Genomic DNA, 14,025 nt, shown 5'->3' with positions numbered 1-14,025 from the left:
TTCACCCAGGCCCAGCACTGCTGCCTCCTTTGGCCAAACCTGTGACCTTCTGCTCAGGGCTGGTGCCTGACCAGTGCCTACCCAGGTGCAGGAAGGCAAGCCTAAAGGGAATGCCACTTACACTATGGGAACCTGGTGTGGGTTTGACACAAACACCCTTTGAGCATTTCCGTGACTTGAAAACATTAGAAAGTCATCTGTTGTCCAGAGAGACGGAATTCAGTGCTGCTACCCCCCTCGCTAGGACAGTGTGGAAAATCCCCGAGACTGGCGGAGAGGAGCTGATGGAGGAAGGATTGATTCTGAGATGTCACCGATGATAAGCTGCATCCTTGGCTTAGTAGCTCCATTGTGGAGGGGAGGGAATGAAAGAAACAGGACTACATTGCATGCAAATAGACTTGCAACATGCATTCTTAGTTTATGATTTCAAGGAATGCATGCAAATGAGGATCTGGGGCTTGCCTGTTTGCCATTGCATGGCTTGGCTTGGTCTTCCTGGCAGAGAGAAGGTGCTCAGAACACCTTCAAAGAGGCAACTGATGTGCAGCCGGCCCCTGAGAAATGCTTGCTGGCTAGTTGGTGTGGTTACACAAGGCCAGGGTGGCAATGGGATTCAAGTGATGACCGGGCCTTGGGGTGTTCTTGAAACCTGGGCTGAGGATCAAGGGGGTAATAGTTCAGAGGGAGTGTAGTGTGTGTGGGTGTTGCATTAGAGAACGTGGTGATGCCTGAGGAAAGGGGGCTGAAGACAATTCCGGGGTGTTGGAGGCTGGGCTGTGGTGCTGGAGAAATGGAAGCAGAGAGAGAGAGAGGAGGCAGAGATGGGAGATAAGAAGGAAGGAGTGCCTTTGAGATGAGCCAAGGAGGGAAAGGAGATTGGGGAAAAAGAGCCAGCCCTGGCCTGTGTTGCACAGTGATTAGAGCGTTGGCCCCATGCATGGAAGGATCTTGGGTTTGATTCCTAGTCAAGGGCACGTACTCCATTGCAGGTTCCATCTCCAGCCTTGGTCAGGGTGTGTATGTGGGAGGCAACCAATCGATGTCTCTCTCTCACATTGATGTTTCTCTTTCTCTCTCCCCTCCATCACCATCTCCCTCCCTCTGTCATCATCCCTTCCTTCCACTGTCTGAAAATAAAGGGAGGGAGGAAGGGAGGGAGGGAGAGAGGGAGGGAGGGAGGGTGGGAGGGAGAGAGAGAGAGAGAGAGAGAGAGAGAGAGGAAGGGAGGGTGGGTTAGGCTAAGGTGGGGTCAGCTAACTCTGAACCATATGGAAATGGGTCTTCCTAGTACCCAGGGAAAGGAGGAAGAATGCTAAGTAGATCAAAACAATTGACTTCCATTTGTTATTGACTTGCAAGGCCAATAAACAAACTGATTCCAAGATGATGGCATTCATATCAGGGATTTTTTTTTTTTTTTTTTTTTTTTTTTTTTTTTTAAGAAGAAGGGAGAGGGAGAGAGAGAAACATCAATGAGAGAGAATCATTGATCGGCTGCATGCCCCCTACTGGAGATTGAGCCTGCAAACCTGGCTTATGCCCTGAGTGGGAACCTAACGATGGCCTCCTAGTTCGTAGGTCGGTGCTCAACCACTGTGCCATGCTGGCCAGCACACATCTAGGTATTCTATAGGCGCTTGGCCTGGTTGTCAGTTTCCGTCCAGTAGAGACAAGCAGATCAGCAGAAGCAGGGTTAGTCCAGCTAAACAGCCATCAGTAACTGCCGCTTTCTTTCTTTTTATTTTATTTTTAAAATAATTCTTTATTGTTGAGAGAACTGCCACTTTCTTAAAATTGCTCCTTGGTATGGGGAGTTCTGCTTCTCCACTCTTCCTAATAATAAGGGCCATTTTAGTTAGGCAGACCCTTAACCATCGCCCTACCCCAGTGGTCGGCAAACCGTGGCTTGCAAGCCACACGCGGCTCTTTGTCCCCTTAAGTGTGGCTCTTCCACGAAATACCACGGCTTGGGCGAGTCTATGTTGAAGAAGTGGCATTAGAAGAAGTTTAAGTTTAAAAAATGTGGCTCTTTCAATCGTTGTACTGTTGATATTTGGCTCTGTTGACTAAGGAGTTTGCCGACCACTGGCCTACTCATCTCACCAGCCGTTTTGTCCTTCGGGGCTGGCATTTTCTTCACACCTGCTTTGCATCCTGAGCCAAGAGTTGCAGCTTTGCCCTCGTTTGCCCACAGGCTGCCCTGGAGGGCTTGGCTGTCTGGAAAGCCATCAACAGGGCCTGGAATAAGTGAAGGTCTTTGCTCAGATCCTTTCCGTGTGTGTGTGTGTGTGTGTGTGTGTGTGTGTGTGTGTGTGTGTCTAAGCCTTATGTACAGCAGAGAATTTCCACAGTCGGGGGAAGCAAATCAGAAGAGCTTTCAATTTCATCGCAGACAAAGGATTTGCATTCATGGGACAGATGGAAATCAGTAAAATGGGAGAATTGCCCAGTGACAGCCCACGTGCTGCAGGCTGCATGGACAGGTGGTGCATCTGAGCAGGCCCAGGCCCAGTGCAGGTGGCCTGGGCAGGCCGCGGCCCCCTGCCTCGCTGCGCTTGGTTTGAGCCTTCGGCTGTTCCTGTGTGAGTTAACCTTCTGAGCAGTTCTGGCTCCAGCTCTGGAGCTGGGGTGGTTGGAATTCCGCTCTTGAGGAGGTTTGTTCCATCGGAGAGGTCAGCATCAAGCAGCTCGGTTTGTTTTCCTGCTAGTGCAAGCAGCAGCAAGGCGCCTGTCCCATCGCCGCCCGCTCAGCTCATCTGGGAATGCAGAGGGCGGGCTCCCATTGGGGAAGTTCTAGGTGACGAGACCCCGGGAGAAGTGAGAAAACACAGAGCTGGCAGCAATGGTGACAGGCTGACCCCTGGGTCACAGCGCTGGTAAATGAAGCAGAGCGCTCTCTCCCTTGCCTTTTTGTGGAGTTGGAGATAAAGAAAAACTCCTGGAGTGTTTATCCGGGAGAAAGTTATTTACATTTCTGACCCGAGCAGGCAGGCTGGCGGACAGATGCAGGGGCGGCCTGCGAACCTTCTAGATGCCGGTTGTCAGTGGTGAGAGCTCCCCCTGGTTCAGGGAGGACCAAGACCTGAGTTCAGGGATGTGTGGACCTACAGACATCGTGGTCCTTGCCATCTACATCCTTACTGTCCAGAAGGGACAGGACATTAGGGGGGAGGGAGGTGAAACGTACACTCATGTGTACCTGACTATTTTAAACAGGCGTGAACCTAGGCAGCTGTACACATCAAACCAGAATTAGGTCTAAAAGCACTATAGGAAAAATTTTTAATGTGTTTTATTGATTTTCCACAGAGAGGAAGAGAGAGGGATAGAGAGTTAGAAACATTGATAAGAGAGAAACATTGATCATCTGCCTCCTGCACACCCCCCACTGGGGATGTGCCTGCAACCAAGGTACATCCCCCTGACTGGAATAGAATCTGGGACCTTTCGGTCCACAGGCCAACGCTCTAACAACTGAGCCAAACCGGTTTCGGCTAGAAATTTGTTTTTAAGGAATCTTACAAGTTTTATCAAGTAAGAGGGCTGTTGATGAAGCAGCAATCACACCTTGGTTTATCTCCGTGGTCATCATTGGACTGCACGTTAGGATCACCTGGAAGCTCTGAGCACTCCAGGGCCCAGACCACATCCGGGACAATGACACGGGTTGTTGGGAGTGCATGGAGGCGCGGAGTTTTTTAAGCTCCCTGCTGATTCCGGGGTGCAGTCACTGTGGAGAAGCACCGCTTGACCTCTGTTTGCGTGACCTGACTGGCCACCCACAGAGTGTCTGACGCAGGCATGCCCTCTGAGTCAGCAGCAGGTACGCTCAGGAGCGTGATCAGCCATGGCAGGGCCCGGGAGCCTGCTGTGCAGAAGCTCCTGGCGGAGGAAGTCTGCATGTGTGGAGACACGTAGGCTTCCTACTGCCACACAATGGAATGCTACAATATATAGCCGTTAAAAGGAAGCATTTAAAAATATTGTATTGATTTCAGAGAGGAAGGGAAAGGGGGAGAGAGAGAGAGAAACATCAGTGATGAGAGAGAATCATAAATGAGCTGTCTCTTGCATGCCCCACACTGGGAACTGAGCCTGCAACCCAGGCATGGGCCCTGGCTGGGAATCGAACCGTGGTCTCCTGGTTTATAATTTGAAGGTCAACCACTGAGACGCGCCGGCCGGGCTAAAGGAAACTTCTTACACATGCAGCGACACGGGTAAATCTCACAGGCCTGTGCTAAGGAAAAGGAGGCAGACCTCAAAGGGCATGCAATAGGGGAGCCGCGAAGGGCCGGCTGAGAAGGGTTAGGGTTGGAAACCCCGGGGCCCAGCAGCAGGACAGCCTCCAGAGAGGAAAGCCGGGGGCGGAGGTCAGCTGCAGGCAGGGCTTGGCCGGGGCTGAGGGCAGTGAATGAGCCGTTGAACCGCCCGGCCCTGCGTGGGCCTTGGGAGCCCCAAACAACCGTCTCATTGATGATCTGCGAGACCCCGAGCAGACAGCTCTGAACTCCAACAGAGCCGGGATGCAAAGCCCGCACAAGGGCCTTCAGTGTCCGGAGTGAACAACACCCTTCTTTCCCCCTCCCGCTCCCCTGCATGCTGAGGAAGAGCCCAGAAGGAGAAGAAGGGTGGGGGTGGGGAGCGGGCTGAGCATTCCGCAGCCTCAATGAAACAGCCGCATTCCTCCGAGGGGTCAGATCGCCGCCCCTCAGCGCCAAGGGTTGAAAAATGTCAACGGGTCGGTGCATGCTGGGGCCTCGCTTTTGTTGGTGGTTGTTTCCAAGAGCCTGTCGCCGGGTCCCCCAGGGTGTGGTGGCAGCAGGATCGCTGGCCCCTGTCGCACTCAGCACCTTGTCATGGGCCCAAACCTACCGTGGCCCACCCTTGACCAGAGGGTGGCTGCCTGGCCTGAGACACAGGCCTGGCTCACACAGACATGCCCGTGGGCAGCTGGCTTTGACAGTGAAGAAGCCACGGAGGCAACGATGGCAAGGGAGCTGGGTGCCCCTGGTCCCGGGCGATGCTGTGCAGCAGGGACCTTGCCAGAACCGGTCTGGCTCAGTGGATAGAGCGTCGGCCTGCGGACTGAAAGGTTCCAGGTTCGATTCCGGTCAAGGGCATGTACCTGGGTTGCAGGCACATCCCCGGTAGGGGGTGTGCAGGAAGCAGCTGGTTGATATTTCTCTCTCACTGATGTTTCTAGCTCTCTATCCCTCTCCCTTCCTCTCTGTAAAAAATCAATAAAATATATATTTTTAAATAATAATAAGGGACCTGGGTACAGATCCAGAGAGGAGGGCAGTGACACCCTGGGCTTGGGGACTCTGGTTCCTGGTCCTGAGTTTCTGGAATGCTGCTGCTTACTGTTTACCGAGCTGCTTTTGAGGAAAAGGAGGGTGTGTGCTCCCCCCACCTACCTGCCTGGCACCTCCGTTCCCTGATTGGCAGGGGACCACAGCTACGAGGTCAGGCTGTGTCCCCAGCCTGTGTGTCTGATGGTGTTCAGCGTCTCTCAGTCACCCAGGGGCGTCTTCTCTCACGGTCCCTCCGTCGGATGGAATAATCACCAGGTCCCATGGCTCTGCCTGTCCTATCTGGAGTCCAGCCCCTCCGCCACCTCCCCGCCTTGTGGACTGTGGTGGGACGCGGGACCCAGACGTCCTGATCCACACAGACCCTCCCCAGATGGCAGGCAGCACGTGAGCCCCAGTGCAGCTCCTAACCGCGGGTGTGACCGAGCTGGGTCACCAGTCAGCCTCAGGCGCCCGATGCCACAGTGTGCCCGCGCAGTGGTTGATGGGATGGGAGGGGGTGGGGGCGCAGGGTGGTACATGGCCTCACCGTTGCCAGCAGTCATCTTGCTGGCCTCCCTGCCTCCGCTCCTGGCTCCCTGGTCCCCTTCCCCCGTGCTCCCTATCTGCAGAGTTAGTCTGTCCCTGGCCCGCTTGAAGGGCAGTGCTCCCCGGCCTTCCCCACGGCATTGCCCAGAGGCCCTGAGGTGCTCGACACTAACTGGCTAGCAGAACAGGTCCGTGCTCTGTATCTGTGGCCTCAGAGACCACCTTCTCCCCTCGGAGGCCCCATGCTCCCTGCCCCATGCTCCTTGAACCCCTGAGACACAGCTGGTGTGGCTTCCCAAACACTCTTCTGAGCACCTCACCCTCCTTTCCTGACGTGCCTCTGCCTCGTGCGGGTGAGCCCTCCTCACGCCTCCGTGGCCAGCCTAGAAGCTCCTGTCCCCCCAACCCCACCGTTCGTCTCTCCTCCCTGGGTGCGTTCCTGATCCCTGGAGACGTCCCTGAGAGCTTCTGTCCTCTCCCTGCCTGTTTCCTGCTCTCTCTCCACACCGAGGGCCCCTGGGAGGGCTGGGCACCCATCTGGGCCACATCTGTCTCCCAGGGCACAGCGCTTCCCTTTGCCTCAGTCCGCACTTGCTGGTGTGCAGATAAACACAGGCTGTTTTCCAGGAATCGGGCAGCTTTGGGGGAAGAGTGGAGGATGTGGAAGAGAAGAGACGCTTTCCGTTTGGGCGCCTTTTTTTTTTCCCTCCAACAGCAGAACAGTTTGAAGTTCAGGGGGTCAGGAAAAAGGCAGCCGAGACCCCAACGGCTTTGCCAGGCCCTTTCGCTTTTGCTTCTCCGCTGTAGTCGAGTTCAAGGCTCCGGGTCAGAGTCCTCGCATTCATCCTTTGTGTGTCCCGGTTTGACTTCTTGAAGCGCAGCAGGAAGCTCATGAATAGCTGTGCGAGACCAAACCAGAAAATCACCCACGGCCTGGCCCTCCCGCCGCCTCTTCCCAGAAGCCTCCCAGGCTGGGGGCCGTGTTCTGGTCTCGTCTCCGATCATGCTTAAAGCTGGTGTCTTCCCACTTGGCTCTCCCCTGGCTCTGCTTTTTTAATTTCCCAGTGAGTTTAGGCCATGCTGTGGGGTCTCACCCGATTTTACTCATTGGTGGGCTGGAGAAGCTCTGTTGGTACCTTTTCTGCCATGGGCCCTCTTGGGACGGCTTGGTTCACGTCTGCAAAACGGACTGATGCTTGCTTCTTAGAGTTGTCAACTAGCCGAAACTGGTTTGGCTCAGCGGTAGAGCGTCAGCCTGTGGACTGAAAGGTCCCAGGTTCGATTCCGGTCACGGGCATGTACCTTGGTTGCGGGCACACATCCCCAGTAGGGAGTGTGCAAGAGGCAGCTGATTGATGCTTCTCTCTCATCGATGTTTCTAACTCTCTGTCCCTCTCTCTTCCTCTCTGTAAAAAAATCAATAAAATATATATATATTTTTTAAAAAGAGTTGTCAACTAGTAGGTACCTATAAACTGACTCGTTCGTTCTTCATTCATTCATTCATTCATTCATTCCACACGTACAGCAGTGCAGTGGCAAAGATGCAAGATGAACGTGGTCCCAACTCCACTCAGCTAACGGACCAGACTCGGGTGGGGAAGAAAAATACAACTTAAAAAATGAGCAAAGTAAAAGAAAACAGTTATTTTATTCATTGTTCATTTTCCTCATTTTCAGCTTTTACTTAAAATCGTTTACGTTCGTATTGTTAACAAATTGTGATTGGGGCTAGGGAGGCAAAAGGTCGCTGCTGAGTTAGAAAATAAAAATTAAAAAACAAAAGACAACAAGAAATGTCCACCTGGACAGGGTGTCAGGGAGGGCTTCTTTGAAGAGGGGACTTTCTTCCCCTCCCTCAGGAGGCACATCCAGAGGAATTGCTACTTTTTTTTTTTTCTTTTTTCCTGAAGGGGAGCTTAGAGATGACTGCTGGGGGTGGAAAAAAAAAACAAAAAACTAACGATGCCAGGGGGTGAGAAGGAAAACCAGGATGTTATGATAACACTCTGAGTGGCTAGTGTAGCACTCCACAAGCACAGGGGTGAGAAGCTGCATAGACCTCGTCACTCACAACCGCCTTGTGAGAGGGGCGGGCCCCGTGGTGGTCTCAGAGCTGGATGCGGTCGCAGGACTGCTCAGAGTCCCCACAGCACGCGATAGAGGGCCAGTTTGGACTTGCTGCTGTCATGGGGAGCAGGGTCCTCCGCTGTGGTCCCGGCACTGGGTTTGGATCTGTGGTTCTCTGCTGGCTGCAACATGGCAATTGTGTGCAGAAGTTGGAGAACCGTTGACCCCTGGGTTCCACTCCCAGACATTCTGTTCATCAATCTGGAGTGGGCTTGGGCCTCTGGATTTAAAAATATATATATATATATATTTATTGATTTCAGAGAGGGAGAGAGAGAGAAAAACATAAAAAAATGAGCTAGAATCATTGATCAGCTGCCTTCTGCATGCCCCAGACTGGGGATCATGCTTACAACCTGGGCCTGTACCCTGACCAGGAATTGAACCATGACCTCCTGGCTCATAGGTCGACACTTCAACCACTGAGCCATACCCGCGGCGGCGGGGGTACATCCGGATTTGTAAAAGCTCTCCAGGTCATTCCAGTGGTTGGAAAGCACTTTTAGGCCCTCAAGGAGCTGGCGTGCATGAATGAGCATGTTCTGGAGAGTCAGGCAGGCAGGAAGAGCCAAGATGATGAACCCATCAGCAGATGCAAAAGAAGATGAACCCATCAGCAAATTCAATGCCTTCTTTTTTTAAAATACATTTTTTTATTGATTTCAGAGAGGTGGAGGGAAAGAAGAATCAGTGATGCATGAGTAAGAATCATTGATGGGCTGCCTCCTGCATGCCCCCTACCAGGGATGAGCCCACATCCAGGCATGTGCCCTGGCTGGGAACTGAACCATGACCTGGTTCATAGGTCAAAGCTCAGCCACTAAGCCACACCAGATAGGCCACCCTCTTCTTAGTGGAGATTCAGATACTAATAATGGCGACTACAACAACACTGGTGAATGCCCTGCTCCTAGACTTCCACCCTCTGTACTAGCACTTCTGCAAGGGGCTTGCAGCTGGGAGATGAGTGCTTCGATGGCGGTGGTCCTTGGGGGAGACATACTGATAATGGGAATCCGTGGGTCCAGGGCTCTCCCTGGGGGCGATGCTGGACTTGGCGATGACTGAGGTGGCCCAATCACTGAAGAAACTCGGGAAGGTTTTATTTGCTCAAGCGTGGCGTTTGATGGGCCATCCATATTTCTGCAAGAACGGCGGGACCACTGTGTCATCTCCTTGGAGTGATTCTGTGTTTCCCCATTCTTGGAGAAAGAACGAACAACTGGTCAACCATAGTACTTCTTTTGAGGGTTGTGGGTTTGATCTGTGTTCCAATTCTCTGGATGCTGAGCTACTTTATCTATTTAAAATATATTTTGTTGATTTTTTACAGAGTGGAAGAGAAAGGAAGAGAGAGATAGAAACATCGGTAAGAGAGAAACATCAACCAGCTGCCTCCTGCACACTCCCTACCGGGGATGTGTCCGCAACCAAGGTATTATACATGCCCTTGACTGGAATCGAACCTGGGACCCTTCAGTCTGCAGGCTGATGCTCCATCCCCTGAGCCAAACCGGTTTTAGTGATGCTGAGCTACTTTAATTGGCTTTTATCAAGGAAGAAATTCTGTCTCCACATTCTCATGGCCTTACGGGCTTGCTTGGGCCATCTCGGCTACCATCACGCCAGCAAATGTTAGACCTGCATTGTTGGCTGAGGGCCTGTTTTCCTCTCCCTGAGATCCTGGCACTGGGCAACCCACAAGCTGCCAGGCCTTACCCTATCCCCCTCTCCTTGGGACCAGAGAGTTCATGGTGAGATGCTACCCCGGGGGCAAGAGGGGGCGGAGAAGGATGTCAGAGTTAGGCCTTTAAGAAGGCAGCCACGGTAACGGCTTCTTCTGTCCTCTTCTCTAGCGCTGGAGCAGCTGCTGACGGAGCTGGAGGACTTCCTCAAGATCCTGGACCAGGAGAGCCTGAGCAGCACGGCCGCGGAGAGGAAGAGTGGCCTGGCCGAGCGCCTCCGCCTGTACATCAAAAGCAGCAGTGAGTGCGGCCCGGGCCAGGAGAGGCCCCTGGGAAGGGACCGATGGTGGTTGTACTGACGAGGGCTACCAGAGGGACGTTCCACAGGCTGGGTGGCTCACACAGCAGATATGTACTTCCTTGCAGTCCTGGAGACCAGCACCCTGAGAGCGACATGTCTCCAGATTTGGTTCCTTTGGAGGCCTCGCTCCTTGGCTTGTGGATGGCTGTGTCCTCCCTGGGTCTTTATGCCTGTCTGTGTCCAAATCTCCCTTCCAATGAGGTCATACTAGATTCGGGCCCACGCCAGTGGCCTCCTTTAATATGAATCACCTCTTTAAAGACCCCTTCTCCAATGACCTCTCCTCTGAGCTCCTGAAGGCTAGGGTTTTTAGCATATGCATTCCGAGGAAACACAGGCCAGCCCATAACAATAGTGTGGGAGGGATGGGACTTGAATGGGAGCCCAGAAATCTCCAACCACTCAACACATCAGCCACGAGTGAGGTTTTCAACAGCGTGTTTCCAAAGCACTTTTCCTTACTGGTTGGAAGTGGAGAAGGGATCGTCAACTCTTGTAATAATAGCCGAGGCCTCATTGAGGGCTTCCTACGTGCCCACGTTATTAACTTGTTTCATCTTCAAGACAGCCCTCTGAGGTTGGCTGTGATGACAGAAAACTGAGGCCAGGAGACTTTTAAAAAAAATATATACATTTTATTGATTTTTTTACAGAGAGAAAGGGAGAGGGAGAGTTAGAGAAATCGATCAGCTGCCTCCTGCACACCCCCTACTGGGGATATGCCCGCAACCACGGTACATGCCCTTGAACGGAATCAAACCTGGGACCCTTCAGTCCGCAGGCCGACGCTCTATCCACTGAGCCAAACCATTAAGGGTGAGGCCAAGAGACTTGAAATAACTTGCCATGTGTCATAACAGCCCAAGAAAAAAAATGAGAAAACACAGTTTTAAGAATCTGTAAATCACAGAACGCTGAGTTCATAGGTTTGTTTTCTTTTTTACTGAGGTCCGTGTTCACACGCAAGCAAGTACACAGATCATGAGTGTGCAATTGGTTAAGTTTTGACAGTTGTCTACTGTCTGTGTCTCTACCACACAAAACAAGGCACGGAATATTTCTGTCATTCCAGAAAGTTCTTTCTTGCCCCTTCCCAGGGAACCCCTCCCCATGGCAACCACAGTCCGGGTTTCTCCCACCGTAGATCAGCGTTGCCCGCCCTTGAGCTTCACGTGGATGGCATGGTAGAGCGTGCACGTCATGTCTGGCCTCTTGCTTAGGAGGTTCATCCACGCTGTGGGGCGGAGCAGTGGTTTCTTCCTCTTATTGCTGAGGAGTGTTTCCTTCTGCCACGATGCCACCATCTGCTGCTCCACTCACTCGGGGGCGGGCATTCCGGTTTCACACATTATGAAAAAGGCCGCTCTGAACATCCTTGGCCGCGTTTTCTTATGGACACATGGTTTTGTTTCTAACCCATTCCGATTTATTATTATGATTTTTTTTTAAATAGAAAAGCCTTCGTGTGAAGTCATAGCAGTTGAGCCGAGTTTATTTTTATCTCGGATGCTTGAGGATCGGAAGTGATGGGCGGGGACAGTAAGGGGCCATCAGGGGGCCTGTCCTCCATCTGCCTCTCGGCAGGAGCAGCCTCCATTTGTGCCGGGCAGGGGGCGTGCACCTGCTCCGGCCGTCAGAGTCAGGAAGCTCTCCCTGCGGCCAACCTGAACCTGCCGGGCCACAGGCCAAGGCCCCACTTCCTCTCCTTTGTTCCCGGTGGAACTAGTTTCTGTTCTCTGAGTAACAGAGTCGTCGTAAAGCTGCACATGCTGCTACGTGCCCGGCAGCCTTCTCTCTCCGTGAAACAATCCTGGCTCCCCCCGCCTGGCGTTCTCCTTGAGCTGCTGGGTCTTTGGGCTCCGGGCCAGCCCCCGGTTCCCAGGCTCCTGGCTTTGTAGTGAGCGTCTGCCGGCCTGCCCGAGTGCTGGTCAGCCCCACATCAAAGGTGGGAACGGCAGATGGGAAAGCCACATCACAGAGCAGGTGAGGTAGAGAGGCATGAATCATCCGCGAGAGGATTCGTCAGCGGAATCTTTTATTTATGTAATTTTGATTTTTTTGTTTGTTTTGTTATTGATTTCAGAGAGGAAGGCAGAGGGAGAGAGAGAGAGAGAGACGGAGACATCAGTGATGAGAGAGAATCACTGATCGGCTGTCTCCTGCATGCCCCACACTGGGGACCGAGCCCACAAACTTGGCATGTGTCCTGACTGGGAATCGAACTGTGACCTTCTGGTCCATAAGTTGATGCTCAGTCACTGGCTGGGCATCAGTGGATCCTTTATTACTATTACTAGAGGCCCAGTGCATGAAATTTCTCCACTGGCAGTGGGGTGGAGGGTCCCTCAGCCCGGCCTGTGCCCTCTCGCAGTGCGGGAGCCCTTGGGGGATGACTGCTGGCTTGGGCCTGCTCCCTGCAGGCTGGTGGTCAGTGCATGTCATAGCAACCGGTCATTCCACTGTTCAGCAGATTTGCATATTAGCCTTTTATTATATAGGATTTTTTTTTTTAATTGATTTCAGAAAGGAAGGGAGAGAGAAACATCAATGATGAGAGAGAATCACTGATCGGCTGCCTCCTGCACACTCCCTACTGGGGATAGAACCCACAACCCAGGCATATGCCCTTGACTGGAATTGAACCCTGGACCCTTCAGTCCAAAGGCTGCTGCTCCATCCACTGAGCTACCTGGCTAGGGCCCTCAGCGGATCCTTGAAACAGCACACTTTCCAGCTCATCGCTCTGACCTGAGAATGTGCAGGGATGAAGAATCTCTGCGGGAACTGGAAAGCACCTTTGTGATGGAGTCTGAACTCTGGTACTTGGCTCTAACCCCTCTTGCAGATCCCCTGGGGGGAGGGGGTCCCCGTATTGGTGTAACTATGGCCCTTGCACTAGGTGGCCTTGGTTTCACACTTGATCTTTGTGTTCTCACTTGGTTTCTGCAGCTCGCAGGCCTGCAGGAGGCTGCTGAGGTCCGGTCATGGCCTCCTAATGTGACGCACCCCAGAGTGCCACCCCAGCTGCTAACAATACACGTGCATGGCCTCACCGACGCCCATAGCAGCCACTTCTAGTCTTAAGGTTGTAACAGTCACTACTAATAGCCCTGAGAACTTCCCTCTGGTCCCCTTGCCGCATCCTTTTGACCACAGAGTGGCTTAACATTTGTTGTGGATTGACCGGGTCCTAGCACTGGGCTCAGCATATAAAATAACATGGTCTCTGTCATCCATTTCCCTTCCCAAATTAGTGAGGGAGTTGTCATCGTCCCCATCTTACCAATAAGGGAACCAAGGCTTGGGAAGTCACTTGCTGAGCCCGGTGGCCCTGGTGCCCGAGCAGGGCCTGGGCAGGTGCGCCTACTATGTTCTCCTCCAGCCCCACGGTGTCAGATTAACCTGGATCACACAGGGCAGTATCCAAAGCTACAGCACCCGTCTTGCTCTCAGCCTCACCATGCTTTCTTCAGAAAATGAGCTCAGGCTGATGGAACGTGGAGGTAGAGGCGGCTGATCGCCGAGACAGCCTGGGGCCGACACTGGCTGAGCTGTTTCTCGTGGGTTTGACACTTTTCAGATGGAATTTTCCTTTTTTTTTTTATTATTTTTTTTTTCATCTTTTGCTTTCTTATTGCCACACCAATTCTCTACTAACTTTGCTTTTTGTTTGCATGGCGAGGTCTATGTATGGGGGCCTGCTGTTTGTTCCTGCCCTCACCAGGGAGGGCCCCAGCTCTCCCCAGCATCCACTCAGGCACTATAGGGAAGTGTCAGGGTTGCCCCTCTGCTAGGAAGAGCTTCAGGTGTTCTGTCTATCCACCTGCAGCAAAGAGGGTCCATGTCTTGCCGAAACCAGTTTGGCTCAGTGGATAAAGTGTCGACCTGTGGACTAAGGGATCCCAGGTTCGATTCCTGTCAAGGGCATGTACATTGGTTGTGGGCACATCCTCAGTGGGGGGCGTGCGATAGGCAGCTCTCTCTCAGCGGTGTTTCTAACTAT

At 52.8% G+C, this 14,025-nt stretch overlaps 1 protein-coding gene across 16 annotated transcripts in view; it reads left to right on the top strand.

Annotated features, from left to right (window-relative positions):
- Positions 1–14,025, top strand: part of AFAP1L2 (actin filament associated protein 1 like 2) — a 71,727-nt gene that overhangs the window by 30,676 nt on the left and 27,026 nt on the right. For 15 of the 16 annotated variants that reach the window (XM_045582130.1, XM_045582131.1, XM_036439121.2 and 12 more), the window contains one exon: positions 9,833–9,961. In XM_045582130.1, coding sequence (XP_045438086.1) covers positions 9,833–9,961 — 129 coding nt within the window. Of the gene's footprint in view, positions 1–9,832; positions 9,962–13,563; positions 13,583–14,025 lie in introns of those variants that run through there. The other variant, XM_036439126.2, reaches the window with a different exon arrangement.

The sequence above is a fragment of the Pipistrellus kuhlii genome, unplaced genomic scaffold (assembly GCF_014108245.1).
Source record: "Pipistrellus kuhlii isolate mPipKuh1 unplaced genomic scaffold, mPipKuh1.p scaffold_m20_p_15, whole genome shotgun sequence".
NCBI classification, from domain to species: domain Eukaryota; kingdom Metazoa; phylum Chordata; class Mammalia; order Chiroptera; family Vespertilionidae; genus Pipistrellus; species Pipistrellus kuhlii.
Note: the sequence above shows the minus strand (reverse complement) of the source record. Positions and strands in the feature narration are given on the sequence as shown.